Source organism: Podarcis melisellensis (genome assembly GCF_964234715.1).
Source record: "Podarcis melisellensis genome assembly, chromosome: 3".
Classification (NCBI taxonomy): domain Eukaryota; kingdom Metazoa; phylum Chordata; class Lepidosauria; order Squamata; family Lacertidae; genus Podarcis; species Podarcis melisellensis.
This window is the reverse complement of record NC_138530.1, coordinates 16,081,618-16,105,961: the sequence shown is the minus strand read 5'-3', so window position 1 is coordinate 16,105,961 and position 24,344 is coordinate 16,081,618. Positions and strand designations below refer to the sequence as shown.

At 42.9% G+C, this 24,344-nt stretch overlaps 1 protein-coding gene and 1 long non-coding RNA gene across 2 annotated transcripts; one reads left to right on the top strand and one right to left on the bottom strand.

The window, feature by feature from the left end:
* The first annotated feature begins 685 nt into the window (after positions 1-685).
* On the top strand, positions 686-10,111 carry VSX1 (visual system homeobox 1). The gene is made up of 5 exons (XM_081904296.1): positions 686-1,591; positions 4,823-4,901; positions 6,679-6,802; positions 8,270-8,450; positions 9,810-10,111. The coding sequence occupies exons 1-5, from the start codon at positions 1,144-1,146 to the stop codon at positions 10,079-10,081; spliced, it is 1,104 nt and encodes a 367-aa protein (XP_081760422.1). The 5' UTR covers positions 686-1,143; the 3' UTR covers positions 10,082-10,111.
* Positions 10,112-13,228: 3,117 nt separating this feature from the next.
* On the bottom strand, positions 13,229-24,344 carry LOC309365989. The gene is made up of 4 exons (XR_014166364.1): positions 23,780-24,344; positions 22,262-22,386; positions 13,515-18,266; positions 13,229-13,343 (listed from the first exon to the last, which is right to left on the bottom strand). It is a non-coding gene; the product is annotated as an uncharacterized lncRNA (long non-coding RNA).

Genomic DNA, 24,344 nt, shown 5'->3' with positions numbered 1-24,344 from the left:
GGGATTTTGGACAGATAACATACTTTTTAATGCAGCACATGGAACTCTCTTCCACAAGAGGCAGTGAGGGCCACCAACTTGCATGGCTTCAAAAGAGGATTAGACAAATTCATGGCAGTATGTTTCTGAATGCCAGTTGCTGGAAACTGCAGGAAAGGAGGGTGCCGTTGCGGTAAGGTCCTGCTTGCAGGTTCTTGCAGGGATCTGGGTGGTCTGCAGCCTCTTCTTGTGTTCCAGCGACGGGGGTGGGGTGGGGGTGGACGGTGTTGAGGGCAGGGAGATGGGGGACACACACCAAAGCCGATGGGGCTTGTGCACCTCATAGTGAAATCTGTGGCTGATTAGTCGCTTAGTCTTGTCCGACTCTTTGTGACCCCATGGACCAGAGCCCGCCAGGCACTCCTGTCTTCCACTGCCTCCCGCAGTTTGGTCAAACTCATGCTGTTAGCTTCAAGAACACTGTCCAACCATCTTGTCCTGTGTCGTCCCCTTCTCCTTGTGCCCTCCATCTTTCCCAGCATCAGGGTCTTTTCCAGGGAGTCTTCTCTTCTCATGAGGTGGCCAAAGTATTGGAGCCACAGCTTCAGGATCTGTCCTTCCAGTGAGCACTCAGGGCTAATTTCCTTGAGAATGGATAGGTTTGATCTTGCAGTCCACGGGACTCTCAAGAGTCTCCTCCAGCACCATAATTCAAAAGCATCAATTATTCGGTGTTCAGCCTTCTTTATGGTCCAGCTCTCACTTCCAAACATCATTACTGGGAAAACCATGGCTTTAACTATACGGACCTTTGTTGGCAAGGCGATGTCTCTGCTTTTTAAGATGCTGTCTAGGTTTGACATCGCTTTTCTCCCAAGAAGCAGGCGTCTTTTATTGTTACCCTGAGCAAATAATACCCAAGTCAGAAAGCGGAGAGGGAAACGAGGGAGGGGGAGCAAGGGAAAGAGTGATAGGACCGCGAGGAAATTGGTGGCAATTAATTCTCAGGGAGTGACCCCCCCCCCGTCCCGCGCACACTTTCCCTGCAGCTGATTGGCGCCGGGCGGCTTGGGGCGCGCAGGATAAAAAGCCTCGGAGAGTCTCTCGGCGCTTGTGTGTAGGCGAGGAGAGGCGAGCAGAGGCGGCGGCGGCAGCAGCAGCAGCATGACGGGCCGCGAAGAGATCGCGGAGGGCAAAGCCAAGGGGAAAGCGCTGACGCCCAGCGGAGGAGGCGGCGGCCCCGAGAAGGCGCGCTTCGGGAGCCCGTCGGGCAGCAGCCTGCGCTCCAAGGGCTTCGCCATCACCGACCTGCTGGGCTTGGAGGCGGAGCTGCAGCCGCCCGCCACCTCCTCCGTGACCGGCTCGGGCTGCGAAGGCGGCGGAGGGGCAGCGGGACTGGCAGGAGGCGGCGGCGGAGGTCCCTTGCCCATGGGCTTGGGCTTCTTGTGCGGCTTCGCCACGCAGCAGCCGGCCGGGGCGCATTGCCTCCTGCCGGCGCACCTGCCCTTTCTGCAAGCGCGCCCGGAGCCCCATCACCACTCGCACCACCACGCGAGCCACCACCCGCACCAATACGGCCCCGGAGCCGAAAAGCACAAGGAGAACATCTCCGGTAAGCGAGATCCCGCTTGGGGCAGGTCCTCTCCGGAGGGAGGGGAAGGCAGGAGAGCGACTGCCGTGGGGCGAGAGGCCGGGAGGGGTGGAGGAGCGCAGGCCGGCTTAGATCGAGCAGTGAGCGGCCGGAGGAAGCGCACCAAGCAGGGCAGGAGCCCGATCTTTGCGCAGCGTGGCTGCTTCGGAACAGCGCTGCTTTCCGCGGGGCGCACAGACAGCACAGAGCCGCTGAGAGGCTGGCTGGCAGGCAGGCGCCGATCAGTTCCTTTTGGACACCTCCGAAGTTTCAAGAGCACTTTGAAAGAGTTGTTGTGTGCCGCCTTACGGAGCGAGAGATCTTTTGGTAGGGTCAGCGGGCTGGAGTCTACTTACCAGGTGCGTGCACTGCACGCCATAGATAGACAAACGAACAAACAAACCAACCAACCCGTTAGGTCTTCATACTGCATGGGTCTTGCATTAATAGGCTATCACCAATCTTTATTTTCCAGCGCAACATGCAAATTTGGTTCCCATATCTAAAGCTGATAACAATCTTAAGTTTAATATACAGGGGTACCTCGGGTTACATATGCTTCAGGTTACAGACTACGCTAACCCAGAAATAGTACCTCGGGTTAAGAACTTTGCTTCAGGATGAGAACAGAAATCGTGCAGCGGTGGCAGCAGGAGGCCCCATTAGCTAAAGTGGTGCTTCAGGTTAAGAACAGTTTCAGGTTAAGAACGGACCTCCGGAACTTAACCTGAGGTACCACTGTAGTTGCTAACAGATACCCTGCGCCTTTTAAAAGCAGTATAATATGAACCACCACAACATGAGGTTTCCTCAACTCTCACTACATCTCTGTACAGGCAAAAGTGCCACCTGTTGAATCCTGGAGATCATGTAGCTGTTAAACAGGACCTGTCTGTGTCCATGAAAAAGGTGTTTGCATCCTGTCCTTCCAATAGCCCACATTACAGCTTCACAACATTGTAACACCCTACGGTGTGTTGAGAAACAGTAACTTGGAAACATAGAATCAGACCACTAGTCAATCTAGTCAAATTTTGTCAACATTGACTGGCAGCAGCTCTCCAGAATTTAAGACGTGAGTCACTGCTAGCCCTTCCTGGAGATGCTGAGGATTGAACCTGAAACCTTCTATGCACAAAGTACATGTTTTACCACTGAGCTACGGCCCTTCCCAAAGCGAGCCCATACCCAGCCAGTGAGCTTCATGACTGAGCAGGAAGTTTATCATATCTGTCACCAATACTCTAGCCCCTGTTCTAGCTAAAGGCAGAGCTGCATGGATATGCTAATGCTTTACATGAAATCCTGGTGACCTGATCTGCTGGGGGAAAGATTTGGAAGGAGATGATTTGGAGCACCAGGCGGCTATTTCAGAACCATTAACTGTTGGCAGACATTAAATAATTTCTGCAAATAAAAGTGCTGATGAGAGAACTCCAAAAAGATCTGAAACAGTCCTTATATGGATGGGCCATTTAGATGACAAGCTTCTGCTTGTGGGAACACACATGTACAAATATTTTCACATGTGCAAATGTTCACACAGATTCACCAAGGACCATTTCTGTGACATTCTGTTTATAAGGGATCACTTTTGGATGTGCAGATGTAAATAGGTGTGGAAATATTAGGCAAACAGCTTGTTGGGACAGGTGAGTCCATGGGAAGAATCTAACAGCCTTGCTTCTTACAGCACTATTATTGGGTGAGGAGCATGGGTCAAATATTGTGGCACGGTGTTTTCCAGTGTGTGATTTTGGTAATTATCTCTGTGGGTGAACACTAGGACTTGGAAGTTATATGCACATTTTTGCTCATGCATGTTTTCACTCAAATCCTTTTCATACAACACACACAAAACCATGCTTGAGTTTCTCTTCAGTGGTTATAGTTCATTTAGCTGCAGTGTTGAACATCAGCATGGCCAATGGCAATCAAAGGTAGGCCTTTCTCACTTGATTGAAACCCTCCACCACGGTGGGGTTCTAACCAGGTAGGAAACACCATGGCACTGGGCTTCCTCAGGTTTCCCATGGGATTCAATCACTGCTGTGTAAGCGTGTGATGGCAGCCTCTGTCTTTCCAGGGAAGAGATTAAAGGAATGCCTGCTTGAGTTAGTAATCTCAGAGGCAGCACGGCTGCCAGCTGAGAGGTCAGCATAAAACTGAAGGAGGGAAAGGGCACTAAAATAATATTGAACTGAAAATTTCAGCGGCTGTTTGAAGGTGTTGGTTCTTACGGAATTTTACTCAGCTGGAGTTCTCTTAGTTTTTTTAAGGGTTCTGCAAAACAGTATACATTGGAATAAAAAACTGTCCTATGAACTATGGGAGAACGGAGGCGTTTCAAAGAAATTTGCTTAAACAAGCAATCTCATATAATATTTGATTCTGTATATCTTATGCATTAATAAAACATTGAAATGGAAAAATAAAGGCTGTTTGATAACTTTTATTGTGATTCAGAGAAGGCTCCATCTAGGACCAACTAGGTTTACTTTGGAGCCCCCTATTCTGTTGGTCCCTTGGTAGAAGAATTGGACTTCCTCTGATTCTATTCCTGCCTTAGCCTTCTGCTCACCTGCTCTAGTTGCTCTGCTAGTGCTGAAAAGCTGGTGTTTGTGGCAGCTTCCCTCCCATTTATTTTGCCAGGCAGTGGAGATGGCTGGAGTTGACCTATATTCCTAATGACTGAGGAGAGCAGTTTCAATCAGCTCTGGCCACTTGCCAGCCTTGTTTGTAGTCCTGGTTGGCAGCTACCTGGCCCCCTCCTTGGTGCTTGCCACAACAGGGACTATTGGACATAGGCGGGTTCAAAGGTGGCATATGTGGTAGGTAACAGTCAATATATGCTCATCAGTGGCTATTTCTTGACACTGAAGATGCTGTACTAAGTAGAATATTAGTTGGCACTGCAGTTGTGAAATGCCCTCCCTGGGGAAGTCTACAGAGCTCCCTCTCCCATTTTTAGATGGGCCTTAAAAGCAGAGCTGCCATTAACAAATTCTACTTCTGAAAGCTGTCTTGTTGGATTTTTACACTAATGTTGATTTTATTCACAGTAATTTTTATTGCTCTTTTACAATTTGGGAACGACTTTGGGGGAAAAAATCTGTTTTAAACAGTGCATATAAATAAGTTGAAAAGAGCAATGCTTATATGGGGAAAACTTTTGATCTATATTTATGTTTTTCTCCCCAACCCAAATATTAGATGAAGACAGTTTGTCGGGGGACAAGAACAACCTCAAGGCATCCGATTCTCAGATCAAGAGAAAGAAACGGCGGCACAGGTATGACAGATAAATATAACTCGAGTCTTCCCAGACACAGCTTGTAGTATTAGATCCCAAAGTTAAACTTTGTAAGTACGCTACATTCTCTCTCTTTAAAATCTCACTTAAGCTGCAATCTTATATTCACCCACCTGGGAGTGAGGATCATTGAACTCAATAGGGCTTACCTCTGAGTAGACACACACAATAGGATTTCACTGTTAGCATTTCTGTATTGTATTGGACAGTACTGTATAACTTTTTTAAAATGAGTTATCTGGTTTGTAGATGTTGGAGAAAGAAACTGCCACTTGATCTGACATGTGACTTTTTGCTAGAGAATTCTGGGGCTTGGGACAAGACAGAAATCACACCATTTAACCTGGAAGTCCTAATGGTTAGTTGTGGTTACTCAGTGGCAAAGGAAAGACACTTTGCACATGGTCAGAATCTTTTTCTTTTTTTATATGCTCAGTGCTAAGCCTCAGCAGTGAAAACAATATATTGGGGAAAACCTGGCTCAAAGTAAGCCCTGAAGGCACAACAGAGACATAGCTCAGTAGTAAAACCCATGTTTTCCACACAGAAGGTCCCAGGTTCAATCCCCAGCATCTCCAGTTGAAAAAAGGATTAGCAAGTGATGGGAAAAGCCTGAGACCTTGAAGAGCTAATGCCAGCCAGTGTAGGCAGTACTGGGCTGGATGGACAAGTAGCCTGACTTAGTATAAAGGTGGCTCTCTGTGTTCCCAGATTAACTGAGCCATCCTAACCATGTCTACTCAGAAGCAAGGCCTATTTAATTCAAGGGGGCTTACTCCCAGGTAAGTGGGGTTGTAAACCTATGCATATCTAAGGTTGCACTGTCTTGAAAGCACAACAGTAAACTTCTAGGCAGCATGAAATCTGATTGAGCTAGGAGATTCTGAGTTAATTTAAATCACAGGTTGGTAATGAAAGGATTTCTCTTCCATTTTACACTTGGAAGACCTGGTAATATTTCTGGACTTTACAGAAAAAAATAAATTCCTAGGCAGATGGAACACACAAAGGGACACCCTTCTATGCCAGTTCTTATTTTGTACAGCATTCTGGAAGTTATAGTTTGCGCTCTGCCTGCTTGTCTGAGCAGCAGAGCTTGGGGTGGACTCTAGCTCCCTCTTGTTCATTCCCATTACCTTGCACAAGAGCAAGGTAATTTAGACATCAAGGTCTCAGACCAGGTTGGAACAACTCCAATCAGCCCGTCAGTAAACCCAATGGTCAAGGATGATGGGAGCTGGAGTCCATCAACAGCTGGTGGCTACTAGTTTCCCAACCCTGCCTAAGGCATCAAAGATTAAAAGTCACAAATAACCGTGCTGCTTTTATATTAGTGAAAACATTGTGGGCACTTTTCCCATAGAAAGCAATGCCAAAAAATACAGCTCATATGTTAATTTCTCATTTCTCCAAATGTTCCTGGACTATATAATTCCCATCATCCCTGACCATTAGCCATGCTGACTGAGGCTTATGGGAGGTGGAGTTCAATAATACTGGGGACCACCAAATATTGTCTGAGGCCTGCAGGATGAATGAAGTCCATCAACCACGTACTCCATCACACACACATGCAAACACACACACACTTGCAGTTCCAGGCAAATAGCAAATACAGGAGTTTAACAAGTTCACTTGGTATTTCTCACTCTGGACTGTATAATTCCAACCTACACATCTGCTACTAGAGCAGAAAGTTGTTTCTAAAGGATGTGACACGGCCATCTATGAATTACTGAGTTTATTGTCCCTGTAGGACTGTGTTTACTGCCCATCAGCTGGAGGAATTGGAAAAGGCTTTCAATGAAGCCCACTACCCGGATGTGTATGCCAGAGAAATGTTAGCCATGAAAACAGAGCTCCCTGAGGATAGGATACAGGTATGTTGTTTGTTATTGTTAAGCCACCATAAAGTGTGGAAATGGAAAGTTCATTTAGGGAAGTTTTTAATGTTTGAAGTTTTATTCTGTTTAATATTCTGTTGGGAGCCTCTCAGAGTGGCTGGGGAAACCCAGCCACATGGGTGGGCTATAAATAATGATAATAATAATAATAATTATCATTATTTACAGTCCTCAGTAAAGGCAGTGTCAACACATTCATTTAAAGCACTGATCAAACACAAGTCATGGGAGCTTACTAGACCCTCAGGGCAGGTAGGAATGGATATGTTCCTGGACTACAATTCCTATCATGCCTGACCATTGACCATGTTGGCTGAGGCTGAAGGAAGTTGAAGACCAACAGCATCTTTTATTTTCAGTTTAAAAAAATGTTGAGTATCTGCCTGATGGGGAATTTGGTACTCTAGTCCATCTGACTTGGACATCTTTGGATTAAGGAGTGGCTGGGTAAATAGCTGTAAGGAATTATTTTTTCCTAGCAAATTGTGCAACAGTGCAGGAGGCTAGGCTGTATAATCTTCCAGCCATCTGATTCTAATTCAGCTCTATAAAAATGTACAATGGTACCTCGGGTTACAGACGCTTCAGGTTACAGACCTCGCTAACCCAGAAATGGTATCTCAGGTTAAGAACTTTGCTTCAGGATGAGAACAGAAATCACGCAGCAGCGGCGCAGCAGCAGCGGGAGGCCCCATTAGCTAAAGTGGTGCTTCAGGTTAAGAATAGTTTCAGGTTAAGAATGGACCTCCAGAACGAATTAAATTCTTAACCCGAGGTACCATTGTATATAGATGGACAGGAATGGCCCATTGAAATAAGTAAAAAATAACTGGTGTTAGTTGCAATATCTAGCCTGCACTTTCCAATATTATGACTCTCCTGCCACTGTAAATTTGCACCAACAGGGTGCTGATACTATACAAAATGTAGAAGTGACATAATCCCAGACCAGGTAGCATTTTACAAGTAAGGCAATGTTATGTAGTATTAAGAAAGAAAAATAATAGCAAAAGGAGTGAAGGTTAACCTTATCAGTTAATTTATGTAGTATCATCTTCACCTGGAACAAAGAGTTTTTTTCAGCGGGATCTCAGTTCTGGCACCTCTCAGGTGGGCACCATTGCCATTATAAGAGAACAAAGGAGGTGTTCATGGTGGCTTCCAGCATTTCTGTTTCTGGGAAAATAGCACTGAACACAATGAAAGGAAAAAGAATTTCTATTGCTTATTTAGTGCAGGAATAAGATTGAGAAACTGTTAATTTGGTTGTGTGTGTTTTCCATCTTATTTATGCCAACAGAGAACTCAAAAATTACTTAGAACATATGCTTTCTTGATCTGACATGTTTTATTTGATATTCTTTCCTCCCCCCTCCCCATCAGTCCTCCACACAAATATGGATACTTTTGCTAAATATATACGTCTTGATGTACATCCAAAAGGTTTGGTTTCAAAACCGAAGAGCCAAGTGGCGAAAGCGTGAGAAGTGCTGGGGCCGCAGCAGCGTGATGGCAGAATATGGTCTCTATGGTGCTATGGTGAGACACTCCATCCCACTACCTGAATCAATCATCAACTCTGCCAAAAGTGGGCTTGTGGGCTCTTGTGCCCCCTGGCTGCTCGGTAAGCAAACATATAGCGCTCTGCATTCGCTGGTTGGGCTGAAACTCAGTTAATTAAGTGGGGAGGGCTTTCAAAATGAAAGCCACTACTGGGGTAGAGAGCAGGCTTAGGCTTCACAGCCTTCATCCCAATAGTGTTGCTGAGTGCATTTGTGGGCAATGCTGCAATGCTGGTGAAATCTACCTTCCAACCCTCACTGTTAAGGATCCCACTGTGTTGGGGTGGGTGGGTGCGCACTCATGTGTTTGCTCATGCTTGCACACATACTTCTTATAATATACATATCCATTCTCTAGTTACACCCTAACACCTGCTCTCTACCCCAGTAATGCTTGTCATTTTGAAAGCCCTTCTCACTTCATTAACTGAGAAATAAGGAAGTGATTGTTAGCTGACTTGCCATCACTTTTATAAAACACTAGAGTGAAATTTAGATTTAATTACATAAAGCGACATTTTGTTCTTGTGTTAAGCACAGATTAACCTTTGGTTAAGATTTTTATCAGAGCTGATAGAACAGCTTTCTTCCTAGTCCTTCAAACTTCCTCCTTGTACGACAGGGACATTGCATGGAGAAAACAGCTGCCTTGCTTGTGAAATCCCCTATGGAGATCCCACCATGCATGAATATCAGAAGCAGAGCTACTGACCTGCCTTCCATGAATCCAGTTGTATGATATCTTAGTATGCATGGCTAATGATGGAACCATGTGGCGGGGGAGGGCAGATCTGCTCATGTGTTTTACATGAGCAAGCTATGGCATGTGTGGTACTGCAATGGATGCAGCCGTTGAGGACTATTATTTATTTTTATTTCACAATATTTATATACTCTTTGATTGTAATGAAACTTCAAAGTGGTGTACAACAAGAATAAAATGATAAAATTATCAGTTAAAAAAAGTTAACAATTTAAAACATTCAAAAAATAATTAAAATCAATGATAAAAAACTGTATTAAAACACATGTCAATATTTAACATGTCTGGACAGGCTTGCCTAAGCAAAAATGCTTCTAACCTGACACCCAAAAAAGTAGAGTGATGTACTCCTGATGTCAGTAGACAAGGAGTTCCGAAATATGGGTGCTGCTGCACTAAAAGGTAAATTTCTTACAAATGCAGAATGAGTACTGTATGGCACCTGCATTAGTACTAGTTCTGCAGATTGAAGCAATTGAGCGGGCATATATGGGATAAGGTTATCTTGCAGGTCTACTGATTTCAGTGGGCTGCTATGAGTTTTCCCCAATATCCCAATGAGTTTCAGTCAAGCTAGAGTACTTGCTTTCTCAGTCACTGTTAGGTTTAATCAGTATTCTCTCTCAGTACTCTCTCTGGTCTTTGCTTTTCTTTAAAGGAATGCATAAAAAATCAATGGATGTTACAACTAAGCCCGAAAGCGAGGAAAAGGGGAACAGTGACTGGAAATCTCAACGCCCTGAAGAGGAATTAAAAATTAAGCAGGTAGAGCAGGAAAGAAGCTCCACTGACAAATTTACCTCAATGGACAATTCTGATGACATTGCAATGGATCTCTCCAGCACAGCAAAGCATGAGAAAAAGCACGACACTTTGAGACAGTGTCTCAGTGGAGGCCCCCAGCCCAAAATGAAGGACAGTGAGCACTAAGAATCAGAAAGAGGAGAGATGTGATACAATAGAAAATAAATAAATAAATGAAGAAACCTCTTCAATGCTATGGGAAAATATATTTATTAATGTTTAATTAATATTTATTAGTATTTTTCAGCTAACTAATACATTTTACATAAAAGTGGGACCTTTTTAGATGGTGCCCATCCAAAATATAAAATTTATTTTTTCAACATTAAAGTTGTTTATACGTAAACAATATAAATTGGGGTTACTGACTTTTTTCCTTTAAAATGTCTCACTAAGTCACCTTTTATTAGCAGCTCCAGAAAAATGACCAGGGCATCTTCATTCTATAACATGGGAGAGATTAACCTGTGGCCCTCTGGATGCTGGACTACAACTCCCATCATCCCTGATGATAGGCCAGGCTGGCTGAGGCCAATGGGAGTTGCAGACCAAAAGCAACTGGTTAGCCACACCTGCTATAGTAGAAAAAGAAATGGAAGGCATTTCATCTAAGCTAATCCAAGGCATGGTAATGACAAAAATGCTTTGGGTGTTGTTTTCAGAAGTGATAAACCTTAGGGAAACTTTGTTCCTTAGATTACATGCTACTATAGGACAGGAATGGTTAATTTCTATATTTCTGGTGACATTACAAAGATTAGGGAGGGGAGGGGAGGGGATACAACAAACCAGCCTTGACAAGTATTGCCTAGCGATTTAAGGGCTTAACATGTATTGAAGACATGATGTTGGAATGTGTATGGAGAACCATGGCTTCTTTTCCTTCCAAGTGAAACTGTCAGCAAAAAGCGTTTGTGCACATCTTGAGTCCTACAGGGGATAGATTATCTGTTGACCTAGTAAACAAGGTATACTTATACCAGACTCTGAAGGCCACCAGAATCTGTTCTGACAGCACCCCCTTTAATTTCACCAGGATTCACACCACCACCACATGCTGGATTGAATCCTCTTGCCCAGACAGAGTTCTGTGGAACACAGGCGCTATTTTCTTTTGTGTCAGAGAATGCTGTGTACAGCTCTAGAAAATGAGAATCTCGGTCTATAACAAACACTGTGCTGAACAAATTCTCTTTGCACACAAAGACCATTTCCTGACCCTGAAGAAAACATTTAGATCTTCCCTGCACAAAGCTGTGTATCAACCCTCTTTGTTTAGAAGATGCTACATCAGGGTACCTGTGTTTACAAAATGCAGTAGGTCCAACTGATGCAGGGAAGCAGATGGTACCTGGGAACACTGTGGACTATCTCCTTGTTCTTGACTCAATGATTTCACCTTGAGCTGCAGCAAATTCTACTTGATAAGGAATCTCCCTTTTACCATGATTTGAGCATAATAAATGGAATTACACTGTGCATTTGTACAAATTTGTATTTGGGAAAACATATGCAATAACTCTACATTTTTGAATGTTATTTGACATGCTATGCATAGAATTCACACTTGTATTAAAATATCAAGCCATAGAACCCAGAAATAAAAAATCCTATTTTGTAAAATGCCATAGGAAAAATATTTTGTAATTATGTCTGTAAAAGTGTTAATGTTTAATCTTATTTCCTTTGTCTTTTTATATTTATCTGAAAGCACTTTAGATACCTCCATTTTCTGAATGTTCCCCTACTTGTTTTGTTTGCCACTTATTTATTATTATGCATTCACAAATAAAGTTCTGTGTTTGTTTGTGGCTTTTGAAGATATATATATATAGTATATATATTAGCGGCTTGATTTTGAGAATACAGCTTCTAAGCAAGTCCTATTTTGGTTACAAAAACCTTTGTTGATGAAAGAGTGAGATTTAGGTGGCCTACATTTTTCAGCAAACAGCCTCCCCTGCTGCAAAGACTACATTGCTGATTTGACATCAGCCTACTGTACTCAAAGCTATGTATGAACATAGAGCAAATGTGTGAGCTTGTGGGGTAGCCCGTTTCAAAATCTGCAGTCACTCTCTGTGTGCAATGTGCAGAATAAATCTTCACAGGGCACTAAGACTGCTATCAGACAATACAATGCTTCATTACTTCCTATAAGCTATCTGCCATAGAATCATAGAATTGTAGAGCTGGAAGGGTGCCAAGGGTCATCTAGTCCAACCCTTCGCAATGCAGGAATCTCAGCTAAAGCATCCACGACAGATTGCCATCCAACCTCTGCTTAAAAGCCTCCAAGGGAGTCTGTTCCACTGTCAAACAGCTCTTACTAACAAAGTTTTTCCTGATGTTTACTTGGAATCTATTTTTCTGTAACTTGGTTCAAGTCCGCAACTCCAGAGCAGGAGAAAACTTGTTCCCTCTTCCATGTGACAGCCCCTGAGATACCTGAAGATGGCTGTATCTCCTCTCAGTCTATTTTCCAGGCTAAACAAACCCAGCTCCTTCAACTGTTCGTCATAAGACTTGGTCTCCAGACCCTTGATCATCTTGGTTGACCTTCTCTGCACATGTTCCAGCTTGTTAACATCCTTCTTAAACTGTGGTGTCCAGAATTCAAGGTGTGGTTTGACCAAGGCAGAACAGAGTGGTGCTATGACTTGCCTTGATCTGGACACTACTGTTGATGCAGCCTAGAATAACATTAGCTGTTTTTGTTCCTGCATCACACAGTTGACTCAGGTTAAGCTTGTGGTCCACCAAGACCTCTAGATCCTTTTCACATGTACTGCTAGTAAGCCAGATGTCCCCCATCCTATATCGGTGCACCTGGTTCTTCCTGCCTAGGTGCAGAACCTTACATTTGTCCTTATTGAAATTCATTTTGTTAGCTTGTGCCCAGTTCTCCAATCTGTTAAGGTCATTTTGAATTCTAATTCTGTCTTCTGCTGCATTAGGTACCTCTTCCTGTTTGGTGTCATCTGCAAATTTGATGAGCATCCCCTTAATTCCTTCATCCGAGTCATTTATAAAGATGTTGGACAACAAAGGCCCAGTACAGAACCCTGCGGCACCCCGCTTGTCGTCACTTTTTCTCAGGATAAGGAACCATACATACTGGGTTCAATAGAACGTCCAAAGTATCTGAATATAGCTAGCTAGATAAGGTAGATATAATCCCTCAATATAGGAGCATTTAGAATGATTCAGTTTCTGCCTACATTAAAATTATTAGAAAATTTCTCCTACTTTTTCCTCTAAAGAAACCAAGCAGATATTGAGAAAGGGAGAAATAATTTTGTTTTCACAGCAATTTAAATAAATAAAATTAATGCACATGACGGATCTTTAGGTGACATGCCATAGCCCCAGACACTGTCTGAATGTCCTTTAGAAACAGCTTCTTAGCAGTGGCGTAGCGTGGGGGGTGCAGGGGGGGCCGGTCGCACCGGGCGCAACATCTGGGGGTTAGGGGGCACAAATCCACAGGTTAGGGGGCGCAAATCCACGGGTTAGGGGGTGCAAATTACTTGCCTTGCCCCGGGTGCTGACAACTCACGCTACGCCACTGCTTCTTAGACAACATGAAGAGCTGAACAGGCAGTGTGGGGGTCCCACTTTCACCTAGAGGTATCAAGCAAAATGTGATGACACACTGGGCACATTGGGCTTAGCATTGCCTTGCCCTCTGATGTTTCCCTGATAGCAATATCCTGCTGGTAATAACAATTCCCCCACCCAGCAGCACTGGTTCTAGCTTCTCATATTAAGGCATTGATACAGATCCCCATCTCAGTGTTAGATCAGGGTTTTGATTTCCTGCTTTTGGGCACCTGAGAGTCCTGGATTTCAGTGCTTGACAACAAGGGAGACAAAGATGCCACAGCAGGGCTGAAAGCAGTTTTTACTATGTCTCAGGATAGTAAAGAAAAGTAGTTACAGGAGCCCCAGTTACTAGATAATCTGTGAGCTTAGGACTTCCCAGAGACACAGTGGACCACTGGTACTACAGACTAGAAAGGTGCTTTTCACAAGCTTCAATCATTGACCAAGAAGTTATCCATGGGGGGGGGTGGTATAAAGAGACAGGGCTCAATTTCATACATTGATTTTCTTAACTAGATAATTTTTTTGATGTAGCTTTTTAGTCTTCCTAAAAAAAATTTGTTAGTAAATACATAATTTTTAAAGATGTAAATTACAGGTGGCTTTGGGGACAGTGGCTGTGGGTTGTAATCCAGAAAGTAAAATAGTATTTTTAAAATGGCTACACTTCATACCATTTGATAAACTCATAGTACATTTTCATCTTCTGTGTAAGACAGAATTGGCCCCAAATCACATTCTAACAGACATATTGAAATGTTTCCAATTTTTTCTGCCAGACAAATTTTATCTGAAAATGATGTAAAGGTTTTATTAAAATCTAGGTAATTCCAGTCTGGAAAGATTCCTAATAGAGATCAACATGTGAACAAACACGTAATGATATTCCCACCTGGAGCAGGACTGGCAGGTTGTCTACACAGCAAGTAAATGTAGAGAGAACTCTAACAAAAACATGAGCTATGAAAATTTTAGGAAAATATTGTTCAGAACATCATAGTAATGCAAACACTATGATCAACAGATGCTCCGGATTGTTATCCTAATGCATGTTTTGAAACACTCTCAAAATAACTAGGTTTGGCTGGAATAAACAGGAAAGGATGAAAAGAGATTGGCGAGTAAGTAATTATTTGTGAGTGACTCAAACGCTGAGTTCCTAAAAGTGAATTTGCAGTGAACATGATAAATAACGATGGGTAAAGGCTTATTTAATCAGAAATTAGGCTTTACAAGAGCCGAGGTTTGGCACATTTAAAGCCTAATCCTGATTCGGCAGCATTTGCAAACAAATTTATCTGGGCCGTGCAGTGCTGGCACTAGCATTTTGTTGCTTTATGACCACACCCCTTACACGACACAGATGGCACATCTCTTTGCTTGTCACACTGGAAAACAGAAGCCAGATATCATTGAAAATAATAAAAAGCAGAGAAAACATACATATTAAAAGCAGGAATTTCTAAGCTTCAGTTTTTCAACCCTCTCCCTTTTAGGCACCGTAAAATCACCTCTGCTATGACCCACCCCATTATTCAGGTTAAGCTGTTATACCTAGAACCTGTATTTCTATTGCTTTGACATCTCTCTGAACAAGCCCTTCACACACACCTTTCTACTCTACAGATGTCCCAACACAATCCTAACTATGTATGTCTGAATAGAGAGGAAGTATTTTGTGGATTCTTCTAATACAAAACACATTGATGAATAACACAAAAAGGGCTCACGATATGTAGCCTTGGTTTTTGCTATCTAAACCAAAACGATTAACCAGTTCTTGACAGGGAAAACCTCAAATAAGGTTATGTAAGTATTAGAGGGTGGCACTGCATCTTAGTTAAAGGGGGACAAATTTTGATTGTGTTGCAATAGAAATATAATAAAATAAAATGGTTTTAAAAGCCAACCTCTTTTATATAAACATTACCCTAATGATTATCACTACTACCAATTATTGTGATGACGCTGAACCATTAGTTGGTTGGTTGAAGTGATCTGAACGGGGCTAGTAAGCAGCAAGAATAAACAGTACAAATGCTTTTCTAGAAACAAACATCTCTCTCCATCTGGAATGTTTAAAATAGAAACATGCGTAATGCTGTAAGTAATTCCACATTCTTTTTAATTTATCTGGGTTACAACAACATTTTCTTTCATATTTACATCTTTTCACTTTGCCATATGGACAGTTAGATCCTAGGATTTAAGAGTATTTGCTGAATTAATGATGAGAGGTGTGGGGGTAGGGAGGACATAAAAAATGAAATGTGAAAAAAATGAGATTATTTAGATTTTAATTTGTGGAGGGGGTTACGAGATTGACTGGATTATATGTTTCTTTGGCTTTCATAAGAAGACTTTCCCCCTTTCTTTTTAATAATGAATGACTCATGTTCACATAAAAGGGAAGGCTGTGTGCATTTGTTGCAGAAACATCTGTATTCTGCCATTACTGAATGACTTAGGAATATTAATTTTTAACTGGCATTTTATCTAGGTTTATCCCATCTTGCTGCTTGATAGAGTTTCAGATTGAAAGATTAAGCAAATGTGATGTTTAAAGAGATTGCCCCCCAGAGGGTAATACAGGTTATTGCACATGAGAGAGAACATCCAGTGAGTCATATAGAAGAAACAAGCTGTGTTCCCCGCCTGCCCCCAAGATCACAGATGAACTGTGGGATTATGATCCACGTCCCTTTTTCCGTAGTTCTGGTTTGCATTGCTCATAGCAAGTTTGCCTTGAGCCTCCTGCTCTGTCCATTTTCTCCCCCCCCCCCTCCATGCATGTAGTTACACAGGAGGCCTTAGTTTGTATATATTCAATTAGTAATGCCTATTTCACTTCTCCATGAGCACAGCAATCCAAACTATGGTTAACCACATTTTGTGTGGCTGCTGACAATCTGGCAGTGCAAACAATGCTGCATCCAAATCTTGCTCAGTGGCGACTGGGAGGGGCCACAACTGGCAGAAAGCGCTGAAGCCAAGCAGAGGTCAGAAATACTAGCAGAATGCAGCAGCTACGTTACTTGTGGGGGCAAAGTACCATCTGCATATAAAACCTTTATTGCAGTATTTACACTGGCTGTCTATCTCCTATTGGGCCAAGTTCAAGTGACTTGGCAGATCACTTTATCTACTGTATGTTTTGGAAAATACTTTGTCCGTTCATCCACCGGTTTTCTATAGGTTCTTGAGAACCTATGTCATTGCCAAACTGAGCACAATGATTCCCAAGGTGGGAGTAGCAATTTTCATTGACATTTGGATGCCAATGCCATCTTGAATCAAGATGGCAGATGGTAACGTGACTTTGTCCATTTTTTGGCATAGGTTTGGCCACCTCTTGAGATATCATCGCCAAACTCAGAATGAAGGTTTCTGAAGTGTGGGCAACCATCTTTGTTGATTTTTTAACACCATGTGCCATTTTGAATCAACATGGCAGATAAAAACATGACTTTGGTTTGACTTTACCTGATTTTAGGCATGACAGGTCCAAACTCATAAACTGCACAGTCACTCAGAGCAGGACCATTGTGCTATCTCTTTCATACATCTGTGAACACCTGCTGAGGCCCATCCTGCTGAGGCCCTGGCACAATGGATGTGCCAGGCCACATGACACACCACAACCAGACATGCCAATCTTTACTTATGATCGAACAGGCATTTTGGACATTTAAGATATAGCTATGCTGGGATACATGTGCATGGCCTTCTCCCCTGCAACATTTATGATATGATTTGCAAATAATACTTTGGTAAAGCTAACAAGAAAGAAAATGGCTAAGATCCCACTGATTGGCTAGTAAAGGAGTAGTGTTTCTACTAAAACACTCCTGCTAAACATGTGATTGATTGTTTCTTAAAAGGGATCTGCAAGCACAGGCGTGGTTGCTCTGTGTGCTGTATTGGATTCATTGCATCATCACCATCAAATTTATATCTCAAACAGCTGTTTATTTTGAATATACTTCTTTCTCTCCTTGTTAATTTTATTTATCCTTCAATATACCTCAGAATTTGTATACACCTATCAACGTCTCTGCTTTGTGCATCAATAAACCATATATTTCACAAGATATAAAAAAATTGTCCAGTAGCACCTTAGAGACCAACTAAATTTGTTCTTGGTATAAGCTTTCGTGTGCATGCACACTTCTTCAGATACATATATTTCACATTCTTGTTACATTGCAGTCGCAAAGTTCAGGAACAGTCCCGCTTCAAAACTTGTGATTCATGCAGTAAACAGAAGAGGGCACTCTTCAATTATTTTTCACTTTTAGATCATTGACAAAACTGTTGATGAATGAAAGTCCAGTACACCAATGAATTATTGGCCATTTTCATTAAACCCTCTGAATCACTAAGCAGCAATTATAGCTATTCCTTAATTATTAAGAGATCTTGAATATACACTCTTCTTCTGTTTATTTAGTACAAGCAAGCAGATTACAGTGGTATTTTGGTTTAAGAACAGATCGGTTTAAGAACAATTTGGTTTACAAACTCCTCAAAACCGGAAATAGTGTCTTGGTTTGAGAACTTTACCTTGGTCTAAGAATGAAATCCAAACGGTGGAAGGGCACCAGCGGCAGGAGGCCTCATTAGGGAAAGTGCATTTCGGTTTAAGAACGGTTTCAGTTTAAGAATGGACTTCTGGAACGGATTAAGTTCGTAAACCGAGGTACCACTGAAAAATCAGATATATTTAATGCTACAAAATTATATCAATTTTACCGCAACATAACTGTTATAGTCAAAGGGACGCAGGTGGCGCTGTGGTCTAAACCCCTGAGCTTCTTAGGCTTGCTAGTTGTAAGGTTGGCAGTTTGAATCCATGTGACAGGGTGAGCCCCCATTGATTTGTCTCAACTCCTGCCAATCTACCAGTTTGACAGCATACCAACGCCCGTAGATAAATAGGTACAGCTGCGGCAGGAAGTTAAATAGCATTTCCATGTAATTTGGCACTCGTCACAGTATTCCGTGCGTCAGAAGCAGTTTAGTTACGCTGGCCACATGACCCAAAAAAGCTATCTGTGGACAAATATTCAGTTCCCTTGGCCTGAAAACGGAGATGAGCGCTGCAACCCATAGTCAAATTTGACTGGAGTCCAGGGCTCCTTTACCTTTTTACCTTATAGCCAAAAGATCCTGGGAATTATACTTTGGTGAGGGTGTTGAGAACTGTGATAGAAATCTCTAGCCAGCTCATAAAACTACCATTCCTAGTGGTCTCAGGATAGAGGAGATGACTGTTCAACTAGCTTAAGCCTGTAGCTTTATGTATGCCCTTTGGGAACATATGCCACTAGAAACTGAAAGCCAAAATTTGGCTGGTTCATTTATTTAAACATATAAAACACAGCCACCCAATACTGCCAATAGCACCTAGATATATCCGTCCCTGTGTTTGTTTTCCACCACCAACACCATCTCTCTTTCTACTTAGGCTTCTAACTTCATAGCTCCTCCATCAATTTTGCCCTTAGATCACTCTTCCTCAACACCTCAAGATGGTTTTCTTTCCTGCTTTCTCAGGTTTCTTCCCACTCAGCTTCACACCTGTCCATTGCTATCATTTTTTCTCCCCTTTCTATGGTACAAAGACATTCTGCCCTCAAGGTTTCTACTATAACACATTATCTTTCTTCACGCACAGTGACAGGTATTTTCACCAAGAAAATCTGAGAAAACCATGGAGGCCATGTACATAGCCAATATACAGTATCAAGCCATAGTTATAAGAACAGAAAATAATATCACAATAGGAGCTGACTTTTACAGCAGAGATTGCCATGGCCAAAGTGATCAACGAAATGGAGTAATTCTCCTATGAAGAAAAGTTGCAGCCCTTGGGAATTTTCAGTTTTGAGAAAAGTTGAACAAAAGATCACATGATAGAAGTTTATAATTTTGTACGTGGCATGGTGAGTGGATAGCGAAAAGGATTTCTCTCTCTTATAGCACTACAACTTGTAGACATCCAATGAAGCTGAATATTGGAAGATTCAGGATAGATAAAGGAAACTACTTATTTACACAGTGCAGTTAAACTATTGAACTATTAAACTATTGAACACAGGAGGCAGAGATGGTCACCAACATGGAAGGCTTTAAATGTGGACATAAAAATATGTGGCATTGTCTTTGTGGATTCTCACTGATGAGGGAAATGCGTTATTTGTATGCCCATAGATATTAGGCTGTATCTTCACTCCTCATGTTAGAGTGCTCTGCTGAATAGAAAGTGGGAAGCTAGCTTTCCACTTTCAAACCAAATATTCTAGACTCCATAACACTAGAGAGGGCCCTCAGGAGGAATTGTGTCAATGGCATATGGTCTCACCATTCCATAACAAAACTAGAGACTCAACAATATCCTCTATCCTCTATCCACTGGACACCTTCCCTGCAAACAGTCAGGAATCTATCAGATTCCATCACTATCCAAGGGCAGACCTTCCTAACTGGTCCTCAAATGGACCAATGACCATTTGAGACAGGCCCATGGTTGCTATAAACTCCTGAGCCAGACCTGATACACCAAGATGGGATGTTGAAGTCACCCCAAACCACAGTTTTGGGTTCCTCCAACACAACACCCAGGGCGGCCTAGATCAGCTAAGTCAGGACAGCTGATAAACAGCAGGGTGGGTGGTACACCAACAGCATTTCTAACCTGTCTTTTTGGCCCGACACCAAATGCAGGTCCTTCAGTACCACTCTGAGAGAGAGGTTTCCTGGTGGTGGGAAGTAAACCCCTATTCACTACAGCAACACCTCCTCACACCCTCCAGTCTGGGCTGATGTCGTACTGAATACTCAGGTAGGCAGAGCAGAGTCTGATCTGGCCTCCCCAGCAATACACACAAATCATGGAACTTTTCAGCTACCTGCTTACCCAGACATGTTTTAGAACCATCATTCAATATCATCAGTTACAACTGGGAGATTAGGGTCACAAGATAACAAACTAAGGTCGAGTAGTAGGTACATAACATTCCACATGCCAAGAGGAAGATGTTGAGTCCACTTCAGCACTCCTCCCCTTGTATCTTACTTGTGAGGTTTGCAGTCAATATCACAAATGCATGTTTTGCTAGACAAGCACAGGGCTTGTGGACAGAGAGTTCTTTAACTTCTTAGAGAGGACGTCTGGAGTTCCTCCAGGTGGGAACTCTGTAACAAAGTAGACAATCCTTTCTACTTCCTTCTGCCTGTGAGGAGACTTTCTCTTTCCACCATGACTCAAAGATGACCAGATGTGCATGACTAAAGCTCCTGCATTGAGCCATGTTAGCTAAGACTACCAACTTTTATTTTACTGTAACTTTTAAGTATTTTTTGCTCACTACTTTGCTGTATTTGCTGCCTGCATTGAAATGTAAGTAAACCCTTTTAATTTATCTTCCTAAAGAAATGTAGTTCATTATTTGGAATGGAGGTGAAGAGGGGGAGGTCAACAGACCACAAATAATTGGGATTAAAATGTGTAATTGGCTAATTCCTAAGCTTTAATGAGCTGCAAAACTTACAAATGTTTTACTCTGCTAAAAAGACTTCACAACCAGTTTTTATTTTTGCATTTCTCCCACGCACATTGGGAGAGGAGGTTTAGATCTAAATCTATAGATTTAATCCTCAGTCCATTTCCCACAATACTGAGTGGGAACACCACTCTCACCCCAGGTTGCCTCCCACAGTGCCTGCCTACAATTTCATAGCCTGACTGACAATAGGAGATGCCCCATGTCTCCCCAAATCAGCAGGTAAAAAAGGAAAAAGGTAAAGGACCCCTGAATGGTTAAGTCCAGTCAAATGTGACTATGGGGTGAAGCACTCATCTCGCTCCAGGCAGAGGGAGTCAGTGTTTGTCCACAGACAGCTTTCCGGGTCATGTGGCCAGCATGACTAAACCTCTTCTGGTGCAACGGAACACTGTGATAGAAGCCAGAGGACATGGAAACGCTGTTTACCTTCCTGTCGCAGCAATACCTATTTATCTACTATTTATCTACTAGTGTGCTTTTGAACTGCTAGGCTGGCAGAAGCTGGGATAGAGCAATAGGAGCTGACCACCGAGGAGTGGATTCGAATTAAATCAGCAATCCCCTTTGGTGTAAACTCTGCCACTCACAGCAGAGCCTGTTCTTATAGCAAGGCTGGCTACGGACCACAGCCACACCTCAACTGTATTCACTCAGCCAACAATCAACCAATACTTTGTACTGCAATCAGCACAAACACTCACTTATATATCAGTGCAGGCAAATATATCAGTGGACAAACTGATGCAAGCAACAAAACATGCACACTATCTTGCTGCCTGGGAGAGTACACCAGGCAGGGGTGATGCCAAACAGCCTTCCCTGATTAGTCTTCTATTGGTCTGCTCCATTCAAGCAAACACATGAATTAGATATATATGTTTCTGTGGAAAACACAATCCTCTTAAACAGAACTGTAAAGGTAGCATTCCCCAGTTCACAAAAGGATACCAATTATCACCGTTAGTAGAAATAATTACAGTACTCTTTCAGCAGCCAGCATACATTTTCCTGCAAACAGATTTTTTTGAATGAATAATGAAGGCTCAACAGATGGGAAATCGTTTCCAAATGAAGCATAAGTATCTCAGTGATTAGCATGGGAATAGCAATTCAATGAGAGCTGAGTTCCTACCAGAACTGTAGAGGGAAAGTAGCGTTTAATCCTCCTCCTCCTTCATACCACCCCAAATATATTGGCAATATTACATTTTCAAACTCAGTCTTAAAACACTGTTGATACAGAACTGAAATTGTGATCTGGAAAAATGAAGAAACAGAAAAGGCATTGAATATACAGTCATACCTCATGTTATGTTTGCTTCATGTTACGTTCTTTCAGGTTACGTCCCGCGGCAATCTGGAAGTACCAGAAAGGGTTACTTCTGGGTTTCGCACTAGCGCATGTGCAGAAGCGCCAAATCGCGTGTTCGCACCTGCAGATACGGCACTTCAGGCTGCGCTCTTTTCATGTTGCATACGGGCCTCCGGAACAGATCCCGTTCGCAACCAGAGGTACCACTATATTCCCCTAGAGCAGAAGCAGGGAACCTATGGCCTTCCAGATGTTGTTGAACTCCAGCTCCCATCACTTCTAGTCAGCATAGGCAATGGTCAGGGATCATGGGAGCTGTAGTAAAATAACGTTGGGTGGGCTACATGTTCCCTTTCCCATCCCTGCTCTTGGCTTTTTCTGTTGTTCCCGAGAAGCGGCTTAGTCTTGCTGGCCACATGACCTGGAAGCTGTATGCCGACTCCCTCAGCCAACAAGCGAGATGAGTGCCGCAACCCGAGTCATCCGCGACTGGACCTAATGGTTAGGGGTCCCTTTACCTTTTTAACCAGGAATTCCTTAATGAACAGTGGATTGGACTAAGTCTGATTTTAAATAAAAACTACAGTGGTACCTCGGGTTAAGAACTTAATTTGTTCTGGAGGTCTGTTCTTAACCTGAAACTGTTCTTAACCTGAAGCACCACTTTGGCTAATGGAGCCTCCCGCTGCTGCCATGCCGCCGGAGCATGATTTCTGTTCTCATACTGAAGCAAAGTTCTTAACCCGAGGTATTATTTCTGGGTTAGCGGAGTCTGTAACCTGAAGCATATGTAACCTGAAGCGTATGTAACCCGAGGTACCACTGTAATTTAACATGCGAAAAATGCAAGTAGATGTAATTTAAGTCTGAACAAATATGGAATCCTATCTGCTTAATAAAAATAAGCATACATCACTAACATAATAATTATTTCTAATATAATCTGGATGAGAAATGGGTACATAGCTCGGTGGCAGTATATGCATTACTAGAGAGGCATGATAATATATTTTGTCCACCTATCACTTGGTTTTTCTGTGACACATCTCTTGGGTGCTTTGGCTGAGATGAAGACACCTCAACAGCTATACACGCTGGCACACTTTCTCCACAAGATTTCCAGATGAGGCAAATAATTCAAAAGGTCCATAGTTAGCGTATGTTGGGGGGTCAAGCATTATACTTCACACATGAGGAATTGATAAAACACTTTCCATATTTTATCTTTTGCCCCCTGGTTACTTACGCCTAGCTTTGTGTCAATTTCTCTTTGGGGGAAAAAAGCACCTTGCCAAACCTTAAGGTCCCGCACCAGTCGAACTTTATTTACACACCCACCTTTCCAACGTTTGCAATTAGCGTTTCCGAATAGAAATTCAGGTCTCAATCCTAAGAGAGATCACAAGCAAGAGTCGTTTTGCTTTTCGGCTGTGGGAGAAGGCAAATAGTTCAAAAGGTCCATAGTTAGCAACTCAAAACGTGCGATTTGCAGAGAATATGCTTTTCCTCCTCAACAAACCTGTGATGCAGGTGAGGCTGAGCGAGAGAGAGAAACCAGCCCAAATGGGGTCGCCCTCAGCTTCGGCCGCGGCTGAGTGCCGATTTTTGAACTTTTTTCGAATCCCGCCTCACGGTTTAACGGCTTAACCGCTACTCGCTACGGCAGTTTCCGAAACTCAGGAACTTTTCAGTTGTTCCTCAGACTTCTTTTTTTTAAAGTTTCCCCTCTGCTAAAGAGGCGCTCAGTTCCTCTTTCGCCTCATGAGACGCAGGGGAAAAGGGCGGGAAAGGCGTGGTGAGGCGAAGGAGGAGGAGAAGGAGGAAGCGCGCAGGGCCAACTTGGCTGGGCCAACTCAGCGCCTCAGGCCAGGCGGGCGGTTTCGAAAGCCGCTTCCCCTCTTTC